The 18,121-nt window shown below is 38.1% G+C and overlaps 6 protein-coding genes across 15 annotated transcripts; 4 read left to right on the plus strand and 2 right to left on the minus strand.

Annotated features, from left to right (window-relative positions):
* Positions 1 to 218: 218 nt before the first annotated feature.
* On the plus strand, positions 219 to 2,121 carry LOC6584443 (N-acetylneuraminate lyase). Of its 2 annotated transcripts, XR_001449078.3 has the most exons (5): positions 219 to 576; positions 637 to 784; positions 862 to 1,253; positions 1,320 to 1,872; positions 1,962 to 2,121. XR_001449078.3 is itself a non-coding variant. In XM_002010062.4 (4 exons), the coding sequence occupies exons 1-4, from the start codon at positions 480 to 482 to the stop codon at positions 1,733 to 1,735; spliced, it is 1,053 nt and encodes a 350-aa protein (XP_002010098.1). In that variant the 5' UTR covers positions 219 to 479; the 3' UTR covers positions 1,736 to 2,121. The 2 variants fall into 2 exon arrangements, 1 of the variants encoding a protein (XP_002010098.1); XM_002010062.4 differs by having other exon boundaries at positions 1,320 to 2,121.
* Positions 2,122 to 2,307: 186 nt separating this feature from the next.
* LOC6584444 (zinc finger protein 525) lies at positions 2,308 to 4,003 on the minus strand. 2 transcript variants are annotated; one of them, XM_002010063.4, is made up of 2 exons: positions 3,394 to 4,003; positions 2,308 to 3,328 (listed from the first exon to the last, which is right to left on the minus strand). In XM_002010063.4, the coding sequence occupies exons 1-2, from the start codon at positions 3,793 to 3,795 to the stop codon at positions 2,507 to 2,509; spliced, it is 1,224 nt and encodes a 407-aa protein (XP_002010099.2). In that variant the 5' UTR covers positions 3,796 to 4,003; the 3' UTR covers positions 2,308 to 2,506. The 2 variants fall into 2 exon arrangements, with proteins under 2 accessions (XP_002010099.2, XP_015016775.1); XM_015161289.2 differs by having other exon boundaries at positions 2,308 to 3,339; positions 3,394 to 3,484.
* Positions 4,004 to 4,132: 129 nt separating this feature from the next.
* On the plus strand, positions 4,133 to 6,996 carry LOC6584445 (probable nuclear transport factor 2). Of its 4 annotated transcripts, none has more exons than XM_015161539.3 (5): positions 4,133 to 4,412; positions 5,008 to 5,079; positions 5,145 to 5,243; positions 5,354 to 5,565; positions 6,593 to 6,766. In XM_015161539.3, the coding sequence occupies exons 1-4, from the start codon at positions 4,305 to 4,307 to the stop codon at positions 5,462 to 5,464; spliced, it is 390 nt and encodes a 129-aa protein (XP_015017025.1). In that variant the 5' UTR covers positions 4,133 to 4,304; the 3' UTR covers positions 5,465 to 5,565; positions 6,593 to 6,766. The 4 variants fall into 4 exon arrangements, with proteins under 4 accessions (XP_015017025.1, XP_032588408.1, XP_043867583.1 ...); XM_032732517.2 differs by lacking the exon at positions 5,354 to 5,565 and adding an exon at positions 6,771 to 6,996 and having other exon boundaries at positions 4,138 to 4,412; positions 6,593 to 6,734; XM_044011648.1 differs by lacking the exon at positions 5,354 to 5,565 and having other exon boundaries at positions 4,139 to 4,412; positions 6,593 to 6,734; positions 6,765 to 6,996.
* A 393-nt stretch (positions 6,997 to 7,389) lies between these two features.
* Positions 7,390 to 9,214, minus strand: LOC6584446. Its single transcript, XM_002010065.4, has 3 exons — positions 9,005 to 9,214; positions 7,829 to 7,952; positions 7,390 to 7,756 (listed from the first exon to the last, which is right to left on the minus strand). The coding sequence occupies exons 1-3, from the start codon at positions 9,056 to 9,058 to the stop codon at positions 7,539 to 7,541; spliced, it is 396 nt and encodes a 131-aa protein (XP_002010101.1). The 5' UTR covers positions 9,059 to 9,214; the 3' UTR covers positions 7,390 to 7,538.
* Positions 9,215 to 11,324: 2,110 nt separating this feature from the next.
* LOC6584447 (microsomal glutathione S-transferase 1) lies at positions 11,325 to 12,491 on the plus strand. 2 transcript variants are annotated; one of them, XM_015161540.3, is made up of 2 exons: positions 11,325 to 11,468; positions 12,054 to 12,491. In XM_015161540.3, the coding sequence occupies exons 1-2, from the start codon at positions 11,340 to 11,342 to the stop codon at positions 12,378 to 12,380; spliced, it is 456 nt and encodes a 151-aa protein (XP_015017026.1). In that variant the 5' UTR covers positions 11,325 to 11,339; the 3' UTR covers positions 12,381 to 12,491. The 2 variants fall into 2 exon arrangements, with proteins under 2 accessions (XP_015017026.1, XP_002010102.1); XM_002010066.4 differs by lacking the exon at positions 11,325 to 11,468 and adding an exon at positions 11,728 to 11,938.
* A 453-nt stretch (positions 12,492 to 12,944) lies between these two features.
* LOC6584448 (E3 ubiquitin-protein ligase RNF185) lies at positions 12,945 to 17,295 on the plus strand. 4 transcript variants are annotated; one of them, XM_015161544.3, is made up of 5 exons: positions 12,945 to 13,129; positions 13,260 to 13,300; positions 15,479 to 16,174; positions 16,240 to 16,406; positions 16,480 to 17,295. In XM_015161544.3, exons 3-5 carry the CDS (start codon positions 15,564 to 15,566, stop codon positions 16,578 to 16,580), a joined length of 879 nt encoding a protein of 292 aa, XP_015017030.1. In that variant the 5' UTR covers positions 12,945 to 13,129; positions 13,260 to 13,300; positions 15,479 to 15,563; the 3' UTR covers positions 16,581 to 17,295. The 4 variants fall into 4 exon arrangements, with proteins under 4 accessions (XP_015017030.1, XP_015017027.1, XP_002010103.2 ...); XM_015161541.3 differs by lacking the exon at positions 13,260 to 13,300; XM_002010067.4 differs by lacking the exons at positions 12,945 to 13,129; positions 13,260 to 13,300 and adding an exon at positions 15,064 to 15,261.
* The last annotated feature ends 826 nt before the right edge of the window (positions 17,296 to 18,121 follow it).

Consider the following 18,121-nt stretch of genomic DNA (forward strand, 5'->3'; position numbering starts at 1 on the left):
ATAAGCCGCAAGCAAAAAAAAAACACATTCTATCAAAAATTGGGGTGCGTTTTATCATATTTAGTTTTTGTCTTACGAGGATTCTTAAAAAATCATTATTTATTGCTATGGCTAGTAATGGTATCGACTGCATAAGTTTGATACGGATAATTTTAATTTCCTGTATTTATAAAAATAGACAGTAAATATCATTCTCACAAGTCAAACGATTTTTATCTCTGTTAGATAAAATTAGTGTTCTGTTTTTGTTTTCAGCAGTTAAAGTATACCGATATTTAAGCTTTGGTAAACAATGTTTGGTCATACCGGAAAATGCCGCCAAACTTTGAATATGCGCTAGCACCAGCACCTACTTTGTATTGATACACATACATGAATACGTTTATTTACTGCGCAGTTTGCGACTTTTCGCTCAATTCAAACAAATATTTCATCAAAATTTATCGTAGCCCTGGACAACTTTGCCTCTACCCGGCGCTATGGCCTGGTTTCGTAAGACAGAGGAGGCAAAACGTGAAAAGGGCCCGCAATCATCGGAAAGCCGAATCAGTGAGCCCCAACTGCCAGCGACTGCAGGTAATCTATGTCGTATCTTTCTTCTATACATAGTATAAACTAATTAAAAACTCTCTGTAGAGCGGGGGGCCGAAAAAGAAGAAGAAGACGACGAGCAAGCAGAAAGCGAACTTACAACACCGACTTCACCGTCCAAGGAAACAGGGTTATTCAATTCAAGATTTCAGGGACTGTTAGCCCCGGTCTTTACTTGTTTCAAGGACGATGAGTGAGTCTATAAACCATCTGCCGACAAACACCTATATACACGCACATGAATGTATATATATATGTATGTGGGTGCAGTCGTAGATCTCTGGACGTGCGTCCCATTAATCGGTATGCGGAATGGCTACGCAGTCAAATGATTTCGGGAGTCCTAATCAATGGCGTCGTCGGCGAGGGTCCAATGATGCGTGTGCGCGAACGCAAGGCGAACTGCGAATATTGGCAGCGTGCCGCCGTCCGGCATAATCTGATGATAATGGTTCAGGTAGGTGGAGCGCCGCTGCCCGATGTCCTCTCGCTGGCCGCCCACGCCGAGCTGGTACGCGTTAGCGGCGTTGTCACACTACCTGAGCTGTTCTATCGTCCGCACAATGTGGATCAATTGGTTCAATATTGCCTGAATGTTTCCAGCCGTTGCCCAACCCGACCATTCTTCTACTATCACATGCCCTCGATGACGGGCGTGGAGCGTAAGTTGCCGCTGCTAATGCAAAAGCCAAGGTCTCCGAGTTGTAATGCTTGTATCTGCCTTGCAGTAGACATGGTTGAGTTCTGCTCGAAGGCCGAAAAGTGCATACCGAATTTTATGGGTCTTTACTATGCCAGCGCCGATCTGGAGATGGGTCAGCGCTGTTTGCGCTTCGGACGTGTCGTCATGCTGGCATCCACGGCATTGCTGGCCAGCGGCCTCATGTCCGGCTTCAATTGCAGCAGTCTGGTCGTTGTTAACATTCGCCCCGATCTGGTGCACAGGATTTGCGACGCCTTCGACGACAACGAGCTGCAGCTGGCCAGGGACGTTCAGAGGGAGCTAAATCAACTCATCGAGATACACACGCACGACTGCCAAATGGAGTACTGGGTGGTTTCCATGAAGAATTGGTTTAACAAAGAGTTCGGCTCACGGCAAGTTGGCAACTTTTGCGCTGGCCCGGCACGGATTATACGCTAGGATCACTTTCACTTCAACTGTTCAAATAATTCATATTGTGTATCAAAATTGTCTCAGCAACTTTTATGATGACTGGACCGATTGACTGATGGACGGACTGATTTGTGTTGATTACTCAAAGCAGGATAGCTAATGGGGTATGTCTGTAGCTCTATATAGAGAGTGAAGGCTGAAGGTCATGGAAACTAACTCCAAAATTTTGTTTTTTTGGCTTTCCCTATTCCAGATATTTTCCAATATCAAATATAATAAGTACACCCAAATCTTAAAAAAAATATATATATATGTTAAATATAATTCGGTATGCCAGACTAAAAGGTAGCCGGAATAAATATGGCTCTCATATTTGTCTATAAAACTTCTATTAAATTGTACAAAAATATTTATATGCTCTTTTTTAGCTCTACAGAATTTTTAGTTCTAAAGAGTGTTGAGTTTTGACTGTTAAAAATAATTGTTAAGGCATAGTTATATGGCAATCAAAGACTGTTGAGATTGTTAAATTATAAGATTAACCAGATATCCAGGATAACAGGAATGTTAAGTACGGCCTGTTATAAAAACATTTACAATTAACGTTAATTAAAGCTCGCTTTATTGCTAAGCAGCTGAGCTTTGTTTTTTTGTGCATATATCAATGTGCTCGATGTGATTGATGGATGTAAATAAATTGTTAAAAAAAAATAGAATACAGTTTTTACAAAATTGGAATCGAATACATATACATAACATAGTTTTTGGAATGTTATTAATACACTAGCTCTGATCAAATTAATATCTATCCAGGTGCAGGCGTTCGTGCCGCAGCTGCGAGGCATGGGTTCCGAATCTCTTCTGGCAATGGCCGCACTGAAAGCGTCGCTGTCCCTCGTGGACGACACGCACATGCCTGCTGATGGCGCTCTTATGCCGGAAGAGCTGTGGACATTGCTTGCACTTGAACTTCTCCCAGTCCGGATTGTGAATGCGCAGATGGGTGAGCAGCTCGGTGCGCGTTACCTTGGCAGCACCGCAATGTTCGCATATGTGCGGCTTCTCCTTTGCATGCCGTTTCAGGTGTTCACCGAGCGCATTTTTGGTGCTATATCGGCGATTGCATTGCTCACAGATTAGCTCCAGCTCGTCGCTGGCTGCCTTTGTGGCAGCGGCCACAGCCGGATGAACGTTGCGCACATGCGAGCGCAGTTGTTCGTATCGTGTGAAAGCTTTGTCACAGTTGCGGCAGAGGAACGGCTTCGGATGACCCTCATGCACGCTGCGTATGTGCGCCTCCAGATAAGGCAGCTTGTACACCTGCTTGCCGCACTGCTCGCAGGCGAGCAGCTTCCGTTTGTTGGCAGCAGCAACCGCCGCCGCAGCTGCCGCCTCCTCCGCTTCTGCTTCTGCCTCCTCTGTTGCTGCACAGCTGCTCATGACGGTCTCATCATCATTTGTTGAAGCCCGGCTGCGATCGACGTCGACGTCTGCATCAGCATAAGCATCGGCATCAGCATCTAAGCCAGCATCAGCATCGGCATCTCTGTCGTGCTCGAAATCGTATTCTTGTTGATGTTCGGCTTCATCTTCCATGGGCTCCGTTTTCACAAGCGGCAACTGCAAAAACGCTAGCTCAGCCCTAAAACTAGCTGACTCAACTGTAAAGATTTGTATATACCAACCGAGTGATCAACATCAGCATCCGCAGCAATAGCATCAGAGCCTGTATTTGGGATCGGAACTTCTGGCTGCTCAATCAAGGTCAGTTCCAGGTGCCTCAACATCTCGTTGCTCTGCTCGGCGACGGTGCATAGCTGCTGGAAGTATTCCATGGCATTGTAGCAAAGTGCACATATTTGCTGTGGAAAGGTGTCCGGTTGCTGAAAAATGTCAATGGCAAAAAACTGATTCAACATTTCTGCCAAGTGTGGAAGAGCCCTCGAATTGTAGCTCGATTTGTTCCTTTGCAGATAATGAGTATCTCTGGCTGGTGTTGCATTTGGTGACTGTTGCTGTTGCTGCTGCTGGCGCAAATGTCGCAGGCAAATACGACAAAGTTGCGAAAGATTTGCTAAGGCTAACATTTTAATACTAAAACCTCTTTAATCGCTTTGCGCACGAAACGCACAGCCGTTTGGAATTCAGAGTGTTGCAGTGTTACCGTTCTTTTAAAGTCAAATAATACATTGACTTTTCCATCGTTCCATATGTGTACGTATGAAAAATTTTAATGAAAATAAAATAAAACAAAACAAAAACAAAATTAGAAGCAAATTCAAAAATAGGTATAGTATGGAGACTAGCCAAATTATTGCAGAATCAATTTATGTTTTTTATTACCAACACACTTTTTAGTTGCTTATCGATGTTTTTAGTTTATAATCGAGTAATCGAAATAATTGAATTATGTTGAAAAGAAAATTATATGCGAATGTAGGTGGTGCTCGCTATTGGTCACACTTTCGCCGTGTCTCGCGTTTTCTGTGTCTCTTAGTTTCATAAAGTCAACCAAAATATCTGATAAGCTGTATAGTTAGCCTCAAATTATAGTCAAGACTTCCAATTATAATTAACTAAATAATTCATCAACAAAATGGCACTAAATCCACAATACGAAGATATTGGTAAAGGCTTCGTTCAGCAATATTATGGCATATTTGACGACCCGGCGAACCGCGCCAATGTGGTAAACTTTTACAGCGTAAGTGGCGTCCCACATTGGGCAATGGAAACTCTTTGACTATTTAATTTCGATAGGGAACCTAAGCAGCATACACACTCTACATCATTGGCTGCCATATATGTATGTATGTACACGAACAAGGGCAATATTATTGTTCCCAGTCGCAGAGGTGACGCGCATGGCGCCCTTGACAAAAATGCCTAGAGCATAATTCTTGCTCGCACCGATAAAAAGAGCGCGCAAATGATTATTTCGTGAATTTCGCCGCTCAAAAAATGCTGTTCAATAATTAAATAAATATCAGACATGTATATGTGTGCACAGGTTAGGGTATAATGTGGCTTTCTCGAAATTTCCCATATAAAAGTATGACACACACACGCATACATATACATAGACACAGACGTCTTCATATATGCTAAATTTGCACGAATAGTCATGTTGTATGCATAATTCGTATGTGTGTGTGTGTATATATATACAAATATATAAATATATATATATATATATATATTGCTGTATATGTATATGCACAAACACACACATACACGCGCGCACACACACTCACAAACTAATCGAATTTTTATAAATGTTTCTCATTTCATTTTCCCAGGCAACGGAGTCCTTTATGACTTTCGAAGGACACCAAATCCAAGGAGCGCCAAAAATACTTGAGAAAGTCCAGGTGAGTAATGCTAAATTGAAATGCAATTGATGTTTTATCTTCTGTGTCTTTCTTTGGTAATATAGAGCCTCACTTTCCAAAAGATCACTCGAGTAATTACAACGGTAGACTCGCAGCCCACATTTGATGGTGGTGTTTTGATAAATGTCCTCGGACGACTACAGGTGAGAACCATATGAGAGCTTTGAGCATTAAAACGATATATCTATATAAAGAAGGTTTGCATATATATATGAAACTATATATATATACATATATGACTATATTGATGCAGACCGATGAGGATCAGCCGCATGCGTATATTCAGACCTTTGTACTGAAACCTGTGGGCGTTAGCTTCTTTGTGCAGCACGACATCTTTAGGCTTGCGCTGCACAATGTGTAGCCAATCGCAATCAGCTCGGCCGAATGCAACAGCTACAGCAAACAACAACAGCAACAACAACAATCAAAATCACACTCAGAGAGCGATCCTGGCCAGGCAAAGTAAACAGCATTCTGTTGCATCTAATCGTAACAAAAAGTTAATTGCCACATTGACCTACTACTAAATGAGTTAAATATTTTTGGTATAACTGTTCTATTGAACCATGCTAACAATCAACACACACTACTCGCATACAAAACAACAATTTCTGTACATAAATACAAACATATACATATATGCACTCATACATAGACAGACCTAACTATAGCTGTATCCATTCTGTCGCCGGATGCGCCAATATGCGATCATTATGCTCTACTCTACAGGCAGGTTATTGTCATTGCTATTGTTGAAAGTATTAACAACTATTGGCATTGCATAGTTTTAACGGTATCTACCACGCGGCGATGCTTCTTCTATGCACTTTTTGCCTCGGATCAGTTAATGTGGATGGAGTGTCCTTGCAGTCAAATTGTCGAGTGCGTGGCTTCCGGATACAAGTTGATGAGATCGATATGATCGAAGCGGATCAATTATACTGTATATATATTATACTGTATTTTAAAATCGTTAAATAGAAGCTTCTATTTTTGTACAAAAATGGGCTATCAATGTAAATGAATAGCAAGCAATATATAAAGATACATACATATATGTATATTATCGTCTTATATGATTTATTTAGAATATAGAATGTCGAAAATGTTATCGTATCAGCTTATTTATGTAGTGGACTCAGTGAATAGTCAAAGATCAAGTTCTTGTTTATATATGAGATATCAATATACAAGTCCATAGTGTACATGAGATATAGTTTATTTAAATTTCCTGCAAGAGTATTTGAGCTTCGGTACACCGAAGATATCCATTCATTCATGCGGCGTATATATGGTCTATTTATCTGTTCTCAACTTTGTTTTGCTCCTTCAAATTTCTTCTAATCAATCTCCTTAATTTCTAATTTGTTTAATCTTTGAGCACGTATTGATCCGCACACATGATACGCAATTATTGCTCTATTTAATATTGCTATTAGCTACTGCTGACATATTATGTAATGTGAATGCATTTTCAATCGAATTACAGTGCGACGACGATCCTCCACACGCTTTCTCTCAGGTGTTTGTGTTGAAAGCCAATGCCGGTACCTATTTCGTTGCTCATGATATTTTCCGCCTTAACATACACAATTCTGCCTAAGACAACGCAACACAACATCAACATCAACATCAACAACAACAACAACAACAACAACAACAACAACAACAACAACAACGTCAGAACAACTCAGAGCAGCAACAACAACAGCAGCAGCAGCTACATCAACAACAAGAACAAGAACATCCAAAGATGCCCCAGAACACGATGATGATGATGGTGATGATGACTTAAGACGACGTGCATATTTTTCTCACGTCAATGAATCATGGAAAACCAACAAAAGCAAAAACAAAGCAAACACAATAAAAATTTAAATCTAACTACTTTAACAATGTATAAACGCATCATGAATTTCCATGTCAGCAGCTAATTGATGTACCGCTACAAGTGAGGGTGTGTCTCTCCCTCTCTCTCTCTCTCTCTCTCGCGCTCTCACTCACTCACTCGCTCTCTGTGTTTGTTTGTGTGTGTCTGTGTGTATGTGTGTATTGTGTGTGTTTAGCCTAATTGTAATCACCTTTAATGCACAATGCGGGCTTTTATATATATTATACACATGTATATTTTTTTATTGACATGAAATTGCACACAAAATTGTAAAAACTATTTAAAAGCAAAAAGAAAAGAATAAAAACAAATTATGTATTAGCAATAGAGCAAAGTCCCTTTTCCTAATTTTTGTTTTTGCCTTACTTTTACATTTGTCACACATTATTTATGATTTCATAACTAACATGTATGTATGTACGTATGTCTGCTCTATGTATGTATGTATGTATGCATGCAGAAAGTATCTGTCTCTTAAGTATAATACGATTGTAAATGCAGCGTCAAATGTGGGTGGGTGGGGGTCTGTTGACCATGATAGCTATTATTTATCCCGAAATGTAAAGATCGCATCGAAACCAAACAGCACACCATTCACAATGGACAGTGATGCCTTGATCAGCGCCAGATCCCGGGTGCGTGTACGAAACGAGAACTCCCAGGCCTCGATTATGAAGATCCCGCTAGCCACAAACAGGGCGCAGCCCAGAACGCTGAAGAAGATGTCGATGCGTTTGTGAATGGGTGCACGCATCAGAACGCCTGGAGGATATAAAAGCATTGATAATGACTGCCAATGGATTCATGCATGCATGCTGATTGATTGGGGTTTACCTGCGAACACACCTATGACGACGATAATATACCCAGTGAATGTGCCCGTCGCCATGAACGAGGTCATAATGTCGCGATCGTTAAAGCTATAGAAGTGCAGCACTAGGCAGGCAACGGAAAAGGCCTAAAAAAAAATATATATATATATATATATTGAAGCAGAGCGAAATGTTTAGTCTAGAAATGCTAATATATAATAATAATATATATAAGTTCAGTTGCAAGATCATTTAGAACATAGATTGTTTACTGAAATGTAAGTATGTGTAATTTAAGTATACTTATAATATTTTCTATATGGCATAAGGGTATGTATATGTATATGTATATGTAATACAAGTACAAGGATACGCATATATAATATAATATATATGAAACGCTGCGATCAGCTGCAAGATCACCAAAACAATCAATGGAAAAGCCCTAATTGTTTACTGAAAGTGAAGTGCATACGTATATGTAACTGAAGTGTGCCTATATTTGTATTGTATAACTATCAGTATATGTAATATAGGTATGTACGTATGGTACATATGTATGTGTACTGTATACATATCATACAATATTTAAAGAACTTGCACAAGTTGAGGGGCCATAGTATTCCACGATAGGGATTATAGCTACTTTTCTTTTATACGTATGTGTATACGCATGAAGCCTCTTATAAGGAAGCAATGTTTTTGTTGACCCTGAGAATCTATTGAAAGTGGTTATTCGTACTCATAAATATATATATATATATAGATCTTGTAACCTATATATATATGTAAATTCGAATCAGCAGCAGAGTTAATTTAGCACTGCATATATAATATATCTGAGCAACTAGAGACTTGGAATGTTGCACATAAGTACTCATATAGCAGATCTAGAAAGTTAAGTTTTGTTCTACAATAGCAAAGCTAATACTGTTATTGTATACATATGTAGCCTAGCTCATACTTTTCCATTGACCAGAGTTATCAAAGTTCTTTGAGTTCTTTTAGAACTCGAATACTGTTTTGGTTAGCTATTCGGCACAGCAGTTAGGGTATCTGCTAGTCAGGCACTGACTAGGGCACTCTTATGCATTTAAGTGTAAAGCCATATAATTATATTGTAATGAGATTTTAGTTTGCTTAACTATTTCATTTTTATGGTTCGTTTGCACTTTAAACAGAATACAAATTGATTTACCAATTCTAAAAATTTAACCACATTCAGGCGACCTTTTCGTTCACCGTGAGACATTGTACGCACAAGCACAACAAAATAAAAAAAAATAAAATAATTTAATTGTTCCCTTCTGATATCCTTTGAGCAGAGCCTGCGCCCAGGGCGATCGGAATTCGAGTTGAATGCGACGCGCGTGCACGACCAATGCGGAACGATCACTGAGCTGCAATTGCAGCCCCATCCGTATGTTATGTAAATTCAGCACATTATGTTTTATGTTTAGCAGCAGCAAACAATGGGCGCATAGTTAAATGAGCGCGAAATTAATTAATTACACTCAAGAATCGTTGGAGGAAGAGGCAGTTCATTCTGAAGAGCGGCTCGCCTGCGGTTTTCTTTGGCAAAATGCTGACAGACCCACAACTGGGCCTCAGTCCAACGATGAAAAGCGGAGACGCTGCTGCTGACTCTGATGACGATGATGATGATTATGATGAGAGATTACAGCGCACTTTAGTTTAAGTAAGACAACAACAACAACAACTACAACTACTAGGAATATTTCAAGCAAACTTGCAGCTGATTGAGTTAAGCTGCAACTGAGCTTTGCGCGCATAAGTTGGCATTTTTAATTTGTTCACTAAATTCTGATGAAGGTCTCTTGAATGAGAGCACCGTAGCCATGGGCCATGCCCGTCCTTTGGCTAGATCTTGGCTATGCTCTAGATTCGTTGAAATTGCAAATTTGAGTTCATTTTGAACAGAGCTTGTCAGTTCAAATTCGATTTTTTTTTTTTTTCAATTATGCATGGATCTTTAAGGAAAATAAAAGAAAATGGTTAACGAGCCACAAGTCATGTGTCATCAAAATTGGCTTAACTGCAGAGTATATGAAGGGAAAACTCGAATTAGAGAGCTAATTGAAAGTCTTATACATAATATAAGAGTTTGTCTTAGAGCTAGATCAGTGTCATAAAAACTTTAAAGTAAAATCGTGCTTATAAGCTAGAGCAGTCTTATAAAATTTATTTTATTTTTTAATTTTCGAAGAATATCATTTAGAGAACTGATCGGGTCTTATACTTATAAGAATTAGCATAAGCGCATTAGCTTTGCATGATCAGTGTCGTTAAATGCTTAAGAGAATAACACCAAGAGCTGATTGAAAGTCTTATACTCCTTATAAGCGTGTCTAAACTGGTTAATAAGCTAAGCAATAGCAGTGTCTTAAGATCCATAAGGAAATAGTTCCATTTAAAGATCTAATGGGTAGTCTGATAAGAAATAGAAGAGTTCGTATAAGTGTGAGCTAGAGCAGTCTAATAATATCCTAAAGAGAATACGAGTTTGTACGAGCGTATTTATAAGCTAAGCTTGAGCAGTCCCACAACATTTTTAAGTACAAAACTCATATATAAACCTGATTCACAGTCTTATACGCATATGCTTATAAGCTGTATAAAATTAACATAAAACCTTTAAGGGAACAACGTCAATTGAAGGACTTATATGCATTATAAGACTTTATCTGAGTGCGTCATGATCAGAGTCACGTAATTCTTGATATGATGAAGTTTACTTCATGTAAACTAGACTTTTGCATTGCACATAGCTTAATAATTTATTTATTTTGAAATTGAATCAGCATCGATTCTATTTGCAATTTTAAATGATCTCTCACGTAATGCCTTTCAACTAAATGTGCATGTAAGTAATTTTAGAGCTGTCAGCATTTCTATACTAATACTAGGCCCCCCGCCAAATCGTTGCATCTGGGCTAATTTGAAAATTATTCGCTTTTTGTTTTCAATTCACGGCAATTACAGTAATTTTTATTTTTTTTATTTGAGCTTTTGTCAATTCATTTAATCGCTCTGATGTGCAGATGTGACGCTAGTAACATTAGAGGTATACTCTAAAATAGGGTTTACCCAACTTTTTTTTAAAATAAAGTGTAATGATTCTGTAGGACTTGACGTTGTTTATATATCACGAACTAATTTATTGTTAATTAATATTTATTGATTTTGAATTATGAAGTCGAACAATCTTCCAGTTCGACAAGGGTTAAATGTAAACAAAGAACATATAAACAGATATATATGTACATATATTACTGACTCTGTCACACATGTCTTTAGGGGGAATTAAGTGGCTAGCAAAACCGGTTCATTTATGAATCGTATATTTAGTAATTATTTAGTTAAGATTATGCCGATAAGCTGTCGGTAGAATTGAATTGACATCCCACGAGAAATGTAAGTGCATAGTGCATCCATACATACATATATAGCATGTAGTTGGGGCTAGGCTATAGAATGCGAGTCAATCTCCAAGTGAATGTCAAGCCGAAACAATGCTGCAATACGAGCTAATCTCGCTGGAAAATGAGGTGTTCCGCTGCTATATCGGCTGGACGGCGTTGTTGGTGCTCAAAATGTTTCCGATGAGCCTATTTACAGGCCTTATGAGATTTATAACTTTGGTAAGTTTATATACATGCATACATATATGTATGTATGTATATGTGTGTGTGTGTATGTGGGCTCTTTTTGTTTTGATAGTGTCAGTCTGACTCGGCGCTTTCTACATAAGCGTACAAGCGATAGAGAGTGCCAGAGAGCACAGTAGAGAAGTATAGAGAGAGATAGAGAAAGGCGCGCAAAAGAGCGGAGCATACGCCGGCATATATATACATATGTACATACCTACGCACATGCATATAATAAGAATATAGGCAGCGCTCACGCCAGTTGATAGTTTGCAACGCACGAAAGCGGTTCAGTCACTGTTAGTTGACAAAACGTGTAAATAAATCAAATTAGAAAGATGAGTCTGGAACTGCTTACACTAAGCAACCCGGTGTTCAAGAGCTTTACGTTCTGGGCCGGTGTGTTGGTGGTCAAAATGTTGGCCATGTCTTTGCTTACAGCCATGCAACGTTTCAAGACCAAGGTAAGCTAGAGTGGAGCCGTTGCTACCAGGTCAAAGTCCGGTCAGCAGGTGAAAGTGCATAGATTATGAGAGCATTTATCAATTATTGTTGTTGCTATTTCGCTTGGCTCTCTAGACATTCGCCAATCCGGAGGATTTGATGTCACCAAAGTTGAAGGTTAAATTCGATGACCCCAATGTGGAGCGTGTGCGCCGTGCGCATCGCAACGATCTGGAGAACATTCTGCCCTTCTTCGCTATCGGCCTGCTCTACACACTAACGAACCCCAGCGCCTTTCTGGCCATCAATCTGTTCCGTGCTGTTGGCATCTCACGCATTGTCCATACCCTGGTCTATGCCGTTGTCGTGGTGCCTCAGCCCGCACGTGCGCTCTCCTTCTTTGTGGCACTGATTGCTACCGCTTATATGGCCTTCCAAGTTATCGCGGCTGCTGCGTTTTAATTGTTGACAATAATTGTCGTCTTAGCTTTGGCAGAGCCTTTTTATATACAAAATAGCGCCAAGTGTAAATTGTTTATATTTAACGGCCAATATATTAATATTTTATACATATTGTACAGTCTTCTTGCATTTCATTATAATTTTTTCCACCGCTTGACACATACATATGTATAAAGCGGTTATTATTATTACAAAAAATAAAATTGAATGTTAAAATTGGGAACGGAAAATATCGCATCATCATATCTTATCGATAAATCACAAGTACCTAATCAAAACTAGTGTTTTAAAACTAGTTGGACGGTGGGTCCAAAGGTTGAAAGGCGAAAAATCTTAGCGACTTGTATTTTTAGTGTCCCATGAGAGTTAAGCGATATTATTATTGCATTTCATCATTAATAGTAATTTATATTCATTTGGAAAAAAAAAATGCAAATATATCGCTCTTATGGTTATTTTTCCACATATCGATATCTTATCGCAATAGCTTTATACTTATCGATATAAGTGTTAATAATTATATATCGATGTATTCAACAGCGCTTTCTCGATTGTCGCCGCCAGTCAAATTATAAGTATATCGGTATCGCTGTGGTTCTGACAACTTAATATTTTTTTTTTTTGCGAGCAACACAGATTAGTTTTAATGATATTGAATGAAATATAATTAGTCGTCAAAGTGTCAGTTCTATATACACATATTGTAATAATCCAAAAAATTACGTGGGCATATGATACGCTACTAAAAGGTATGTATATGTATGTGTGTACTTGTACATATGTTTTTTTCATAGTATGCCAGGCCCAACCAGTTTCGCCTTGAGGAAAATCAAAATAAACACATATTTAGCTCTAGCAAGTTATTAAAAATCTTTACAGTTAAATCAAAGACTCGTGTGACGCGGTAAATGGAATTTCATGTGAGTGCCAAATATTGCAAAAACTATTTGTGTGGCAGTTTGACCAAAACAATCAAACAATAACAGTGTCGTAGAAAATACATGGATTTGCGCCTGTGTGCGTATGTGTATTTATTGTGCACATACACATATGTGTGGGTGTATGTGCGTGTTCTTTTTTGCACATGTATTTATATATGTGTTTGTGCCTGCTCATCTGATAGGGCATTGCTACATTCGTATGCACCATACATACTCACACACACAGACGTGCAATGCTTCGTGTATTTACGTATGGCAAATACACATGTAAAAAGTCACGTATGTACATATATATGTACGTTAGATGCAAAGTACGCACATAGTTGCTGAAAGCTTGCCTGGCGGCTCTGCCTTGTATATTTACATACTACATACATATGTACATATGCACGTACGTATGTGCATGCATACTCATGTATGTTTGTTTTTGTTTGTACAATTTGAAAAGCATTAGAGAACTGCAACAGCAACAGAACAGCAACAGTAGCAACAGCAGCACTGCTTAAGGTTCTATCAGGTACGCAACTGTGATATCCGGAGTCGATTGAAACTTCTAGTTCCCGGCGTAGTCGTTATCAAAGCATCACGTGATTCATCGTTATCATGTTCATTATCTCCTCTTCCTCTCTCCGTCTGTCTGATCTCGATCTAGCTTGTTTTAATAATCATAATATTCATTGTATACAATCTTTGGACCCTTCGCTCTGTACTTTAGCATGTTTAACGCGCAATTGAAAGTTCTGGAGTGAAAGGCGAATTTTAATATGAATTTTCAAAATATTAATAGTTTCACATGCGTTTAATACGTTTGTTTGTTGTGCAGTCAAATTGCATACCTTTGCACCTGTTTACTGTGACAGTACAGAGACAAATGCATCTGTGATGTACATAGGCACACCTATACTCGTTTACATCTACATATGTGTGCATGTACACACATGTTTACATATGAATTCAACTTAAGTACCGCACAATTACCTTTGATTACGTTTGCTGCGATAAACATGCGTAGCGAATGACATGCGATATACAGTGCTACTCAGCTGAATAGGTTCACATCTTTTTTCAAACTACCCTTGTAGCACAGCTTTTCGCCGAATTTCCGTTATTACAGAAAGATTTTATTATATTTTGATTGAACCCAATCTTGTTAGGTAGTGTTTATTCAAATTCAATTAAATTATTTTTGTTTTTTAAGTTATTAAATCTCATTCAAGGTATTTTACGTTACACTTTACTAATAATAATTAATAATGGTTTTTAATGTTACCACACAAATTAGCTCTTTAAATCACAACATCAATTACAATTTAAACAGAGATTTTTATAATAATCCAAATGAAAAAAAAATAATAATAATAATAAAAAGCATAAAAAGAAAATTTGCATAGCTGAAATTTGTTGATCATAAATTATTAATTTTTCTACAATAAAAAATATATTTAATCGAAAATGGGGATTGATTTGCTTAAAGAATTATAACGTGTTAAACCTTCAGAATCTAACCTATTCAGTTGAGTGTCATTGTACGCATGTTTGTATGTACATATATATGCACATATGTGTTCCGTATGTCTGTGCTTAATTTAATGTTCAGTTAGCTATTGAAACTTGACCAGACAAATGTTTTTCAAACGGACTTCAAGCTGGCTAGCATATGTTTTTATTTAAGTCTCAGTAGTCGGTGCTTTATTTTAGGTTAGTCTCAATACATACATATAGAATCGAGCAGTTATGTTGGCCAGTGTCACATCTGTAGTTTCATTATAAAATTGAAGTTACATTTTGGCATAAATTCTAAACCGTATTTTTTTTTGAATTAAATAATAATTACAAGTAACGCATCTGAACGGATTCCACTAATTCTCTGGGCGACGTCTAGCATTTGGCGCTTATGTTGAGGAACGTGTAGACTATTGATTGGGTATTTCTGTGTATTTGTATGTTTTCAACTCACACACACGCACACACAGACACATACATATACACGTATATATATGGCATTTCCAATTAGCTGCAGTTGTGGGTTCACACCAGGTGAACGATATCTATAATTGCCACACTGTGTTCGCTTCTGTTCTGTTTTATTCTGGAAACGGCTTGCTTTTAAATGCATTTACTAAACTGTATTTTCTTGTATATTTTGTTTAAATTTAGATCACGCGTTTAAGGGACGTTTGAGCAAGCCATCAACCACTAAAGTCTTGCGGTATATTTGTTAAGTAAATACAGAGTGTGGGATATGGAAGCGGCAACAGCCACTATGGTTGGCGAGCCACAGTTGGCCACTGCCCCAGAATTGCCTAGCACATCATCAGATGCCGGCAGCAATGATAATGGCAACGACAACAACAATGCCATGGAGCGTGTGGACACTGACAATATTGGCTGGGCCAAGAAACCCGCTGAGTCCTCATCGGAGTTGCGCCATAGGTCAACATCATATTCATTCACGGGCAGCGCCCTGGCCAGCGGCAATATTGCAGATCTGAATGGGTCGGCTTCAAATGAGGCGAACCCATCGTCGTCATCATCAACAACAACAACAGCAGCAACTGCATCTGCATCAGCATCAGCATCAGCAACAGCAACTCCACCCACTGATGGCAGCAACAACAACAGCAACGACAAGGAACAAAACGAGGAATCACTGTACGAGTGCAATATATGCTTGGATACGGCAAAGGATGCGGTGGTCAGCATGTGCGGCCATCTCTTCTGCTGGCCCTGCTTGCATCAGTGGCTGCTAACACGGCCAAATCGCAAGCTCTGCCCCGTTTGCAAGGCAGCCGTTGACAAGGACAAAGTCATACCACTTTATGGTCGCAATAGCACACGCCAAGAAGATCCACGGTAAGTGCAACGTAACGGCTCACATTCATGCAATTGCAATTATCCATTTCTTTTGTGCTCTGCAGCAATAAGGTGCCGCCGCGTCCTGCCGGGCAGCGCTCAGAGCCCGAGCCAGCGCCTGGCTTCCCGGGGTTTGGTTTTGGTGATAGCTTCCATGTATCATTCGGCATTGGTGCTTTTCCCTTTGGTTTCTTTACATCATCACTTAACTTTGGCGAACCGCGGCCAGCAGGTGAGTATGCATATATTGGGTATTACCTTAAATAAATGCATATATTATTAACTGGTGCAATTTTCATTTGCAGCTGCTAATCGCGGTACCACACAGTACGACGATGAGCAGACGCTGTCGAGACTGTTTTTGTATCTCGCCTTTCTATGCATCGGCTGGCTACTGTTTGCCTAGCAATCTCTGGGCAACGCAGCTTTTCAATTAACAGAACAGGCTCCGCTACAGCAATAAGGAAATCACCAACTAATGCAAACAACATCAAGAACACTAAAATTGGCAAACGAAAACATCAACAACAACAACAAAACAAAGAAATACCCCGAAGAGAGAAATCCTCAAAAATTCATTGAGTGAGCAGCCTCCAAGCGCTTGATTCTTGCAGTTAGTGTCCTTGTAAATTCACGGCATGCTGTCTTTCAATTTTAATACCAACTTTTAACCCTTTTCCTTTTCAACGTAATTTCCCAATATTTTTTTTCGCCTTTTGATATTTAGAAATTGTACCTTTTACAAGTTATAGTTAAAAACATCGTTGATAGGATTGCTAAAACAATTCAACTTCAGCCCGCATCACATAGAAACGAATCCTTTCGTAATGAACTTTTGGACGCAAGCGATAATGAAAATAATAATATATATGTAACGAATATGAATTGTATAAATTAAAATTTAAATATTTTCAAAACAAAGCAAACAATATATTTTGAAACAAACAATCCAATCAGTAAAAAGAAAAGACAAAACGACAAGACAATTTGATTTATATAAACTTTATGTGTGCGCGTGATGTCCAAGTGAAATTATTTTACGCAGTTTCTAGCTTTTGCGTTCAATATGTATGTGTATATGTAATATGTAACAATAAAAACTATAGTTAATGGCAATGCAATGTTTCAAGTTGTATGTACTTTGTGAAGGGGCCATACTTGACTGTAGCATGGTCATTGGCTTGATGGGGTATCTTCATATTCTAGATGTATAGCAGTTCATAGAACTGCTGAATGTTCCAGACCCGATGTAACTCCCGAAATAAATAATAAGAGTATGCTGACTATCTCGTCTAATTGGTCTAATTTTTCAGGCACATCTTGCTTATCATATTTGAAATACCATACCAGCTAAATTAAAAATAAATGTAATATATTATAAAATAATATAAGGATTTGCTGAATATCTCGCCTGTTTGCTGTTTATATACTTATCTTCCAGGCGCATCTAGAAATATGAAACCAGCTAAAGTAAATAATAACGACTAGGAATTTTTGAGATTTTTTAATATATTAAAATTTTTATTAATGCATTTCAGTGTAAAAATTAAAATGACACATTTTTTCCTTACGTAAATTTCACATGTTTCTTTTCTCCCTTATTTGCGCTCGTTCGATTCTAGTATTTTGTTTGAACGACAAATATAAAACAAAATACATATACATATATAGTATATAGTATATATATACATACATATATATATAGATCGATTTATACATACATATATATATATATATATATATAGTATATATATTATATATATAGCTTAAATCGTGAATTGCAATTATTTATATAAATATAATTGCAATTTTATTGTTTTGCATATTCACTGTTCATCCTTGCTTTGTTATTGTTTTCAGTTATCTTCTGCTTTAGAACTATTTATAAATTTATTAATAATTGATTTAAGCACTATTATTTTTTGTTTTCGTTTTCCTCTTCTCTTT

Source organism: Drosophila mojavensis, unplaced genomic scaffold (genome assembly GCF_018153725.1).
Source record: "Drosophila mojavensis isolate 15081-1352.22 unplaced genomic scaffold, ASM1815372v1 contig_136, whole genome shotgun sequence".
Taxonomy (NCBI): Eukaryota; Metazoa; Arthropoda; class Insecta; order Diptera; family Drosophilidae; genus Drosophila; species Drosophila mojavensis.

Bases quoted from the DNA above. Each gene is read 5' to 3' on its own strand.
- LOC6584447 (XM_015161540.3), top strand. From the start codon at position 11,340: ATGCTGCAATACGAGCTAATCTCGCTGGAAAATGAGGTGTTCCGCTGC. The intron at 11,469-12,053 runs GTAAGTTTATAT...TTGGCTCTCTAG, and splicing joins TTATGAGATTTATAACTTTG to ACATTCGCCAATCCGGAGGA.
- LOC6584448 (XM_015161544.3), top strand. From the start codon at position 15,564: ATGGAAGCGGCAACAGCCACTATGGTTGGCGAGCCACAGTTGGCCACT. The intron at 16,175-16,239 runs GTAAGTGCAACG...TGTGCTCTGCAG, and splicing joins ACACGCCAAGAAGATCCACG to CAATAAGGTGCCGCCGCGTC. The intron at 16,407-16,479 runs GTGAGTATGCAT...TTTCATTTGCAG, and splicing joins TGGCGAACCGCGGCCAGCAG to CTGCTAATCGCGGTACCACA.
- LOC6584446 (XM_002010065.4), bottom strand. From the start codon at position 9,058: ATGTCTCACGGTGAACGAAAAGGTCGCCTGAATGTGGTTAAATTTTTA. The intron at 7,953-9,004 runs GTAAATCAATTT...ATTTTTTTTTAG, and splicing joins TGGTTAAATTTTTAGAATTG to GCCTTTTCCGTTGCCTGCCT. The intron at 7,757-7,828 runs GTAAACCCCAAT...TATATCCTCCAG, and splicing joins CGTCATAGGTGTGTTCGCAG to GCGTTCTGATGCGTGCACCC.
- LOC6584443 (XM_002010062.4), top strand. From the start codon at position 480: ATGGCCTGGTTTCGTAAGACAGAGGAGGCAAAACGTGAAAAGGGCCCG. The intron at 785-861 runs GTGAGTCTATAA...ATGTGGGTGCAG, and splicing joins ACTTGTTTCAAGGACGATGA to TCGTAGATCTCTGGACGTGC. The intron at 1,254-1,319 runs GTAAGTTGCCGC...TCTGCCTTGCAG, and splicing joins CTCGATGACGGGCGTGGAGC to TAGACATGGTTGAGTTCTGC.
- LOC6584445 (XM_032732517.2), top strand. From the start codon at position 4,305: ATGGCACTAAATCCACAATACGAAGATATTGGTAAAGGCTTCGTTCAG. The intron at 4,413-5,007 runs GTAAGTGGCGTC...TCATTTTCCCAG, and splicing joins ATGTGGTAAACTTTTACAGC to GCAACGGAGTCCTTTATGAC. The intron at 5,244-6,592 runs GTGAGAACCATA...ATCGAATTACAG, and splicing joins ATGTCCTCGGACGACTACAG to TGCGACGACGATCCTCCACA.
- LOC6584444 (XM_002010063.4), bottom strand. From the start codon at position 3,795: ATGTTAGCCTTAGCAAATCTTTCGCAACTTTGTCGTATTTGCCTGCGA. The intron at 3,329-3,393 runs GTTGGTATATAC...GCGTTTTTGCAG, and splicing joins ATGCTGATGTTGATCACTCG to TTGCCGCTTGTGAAAACGGA.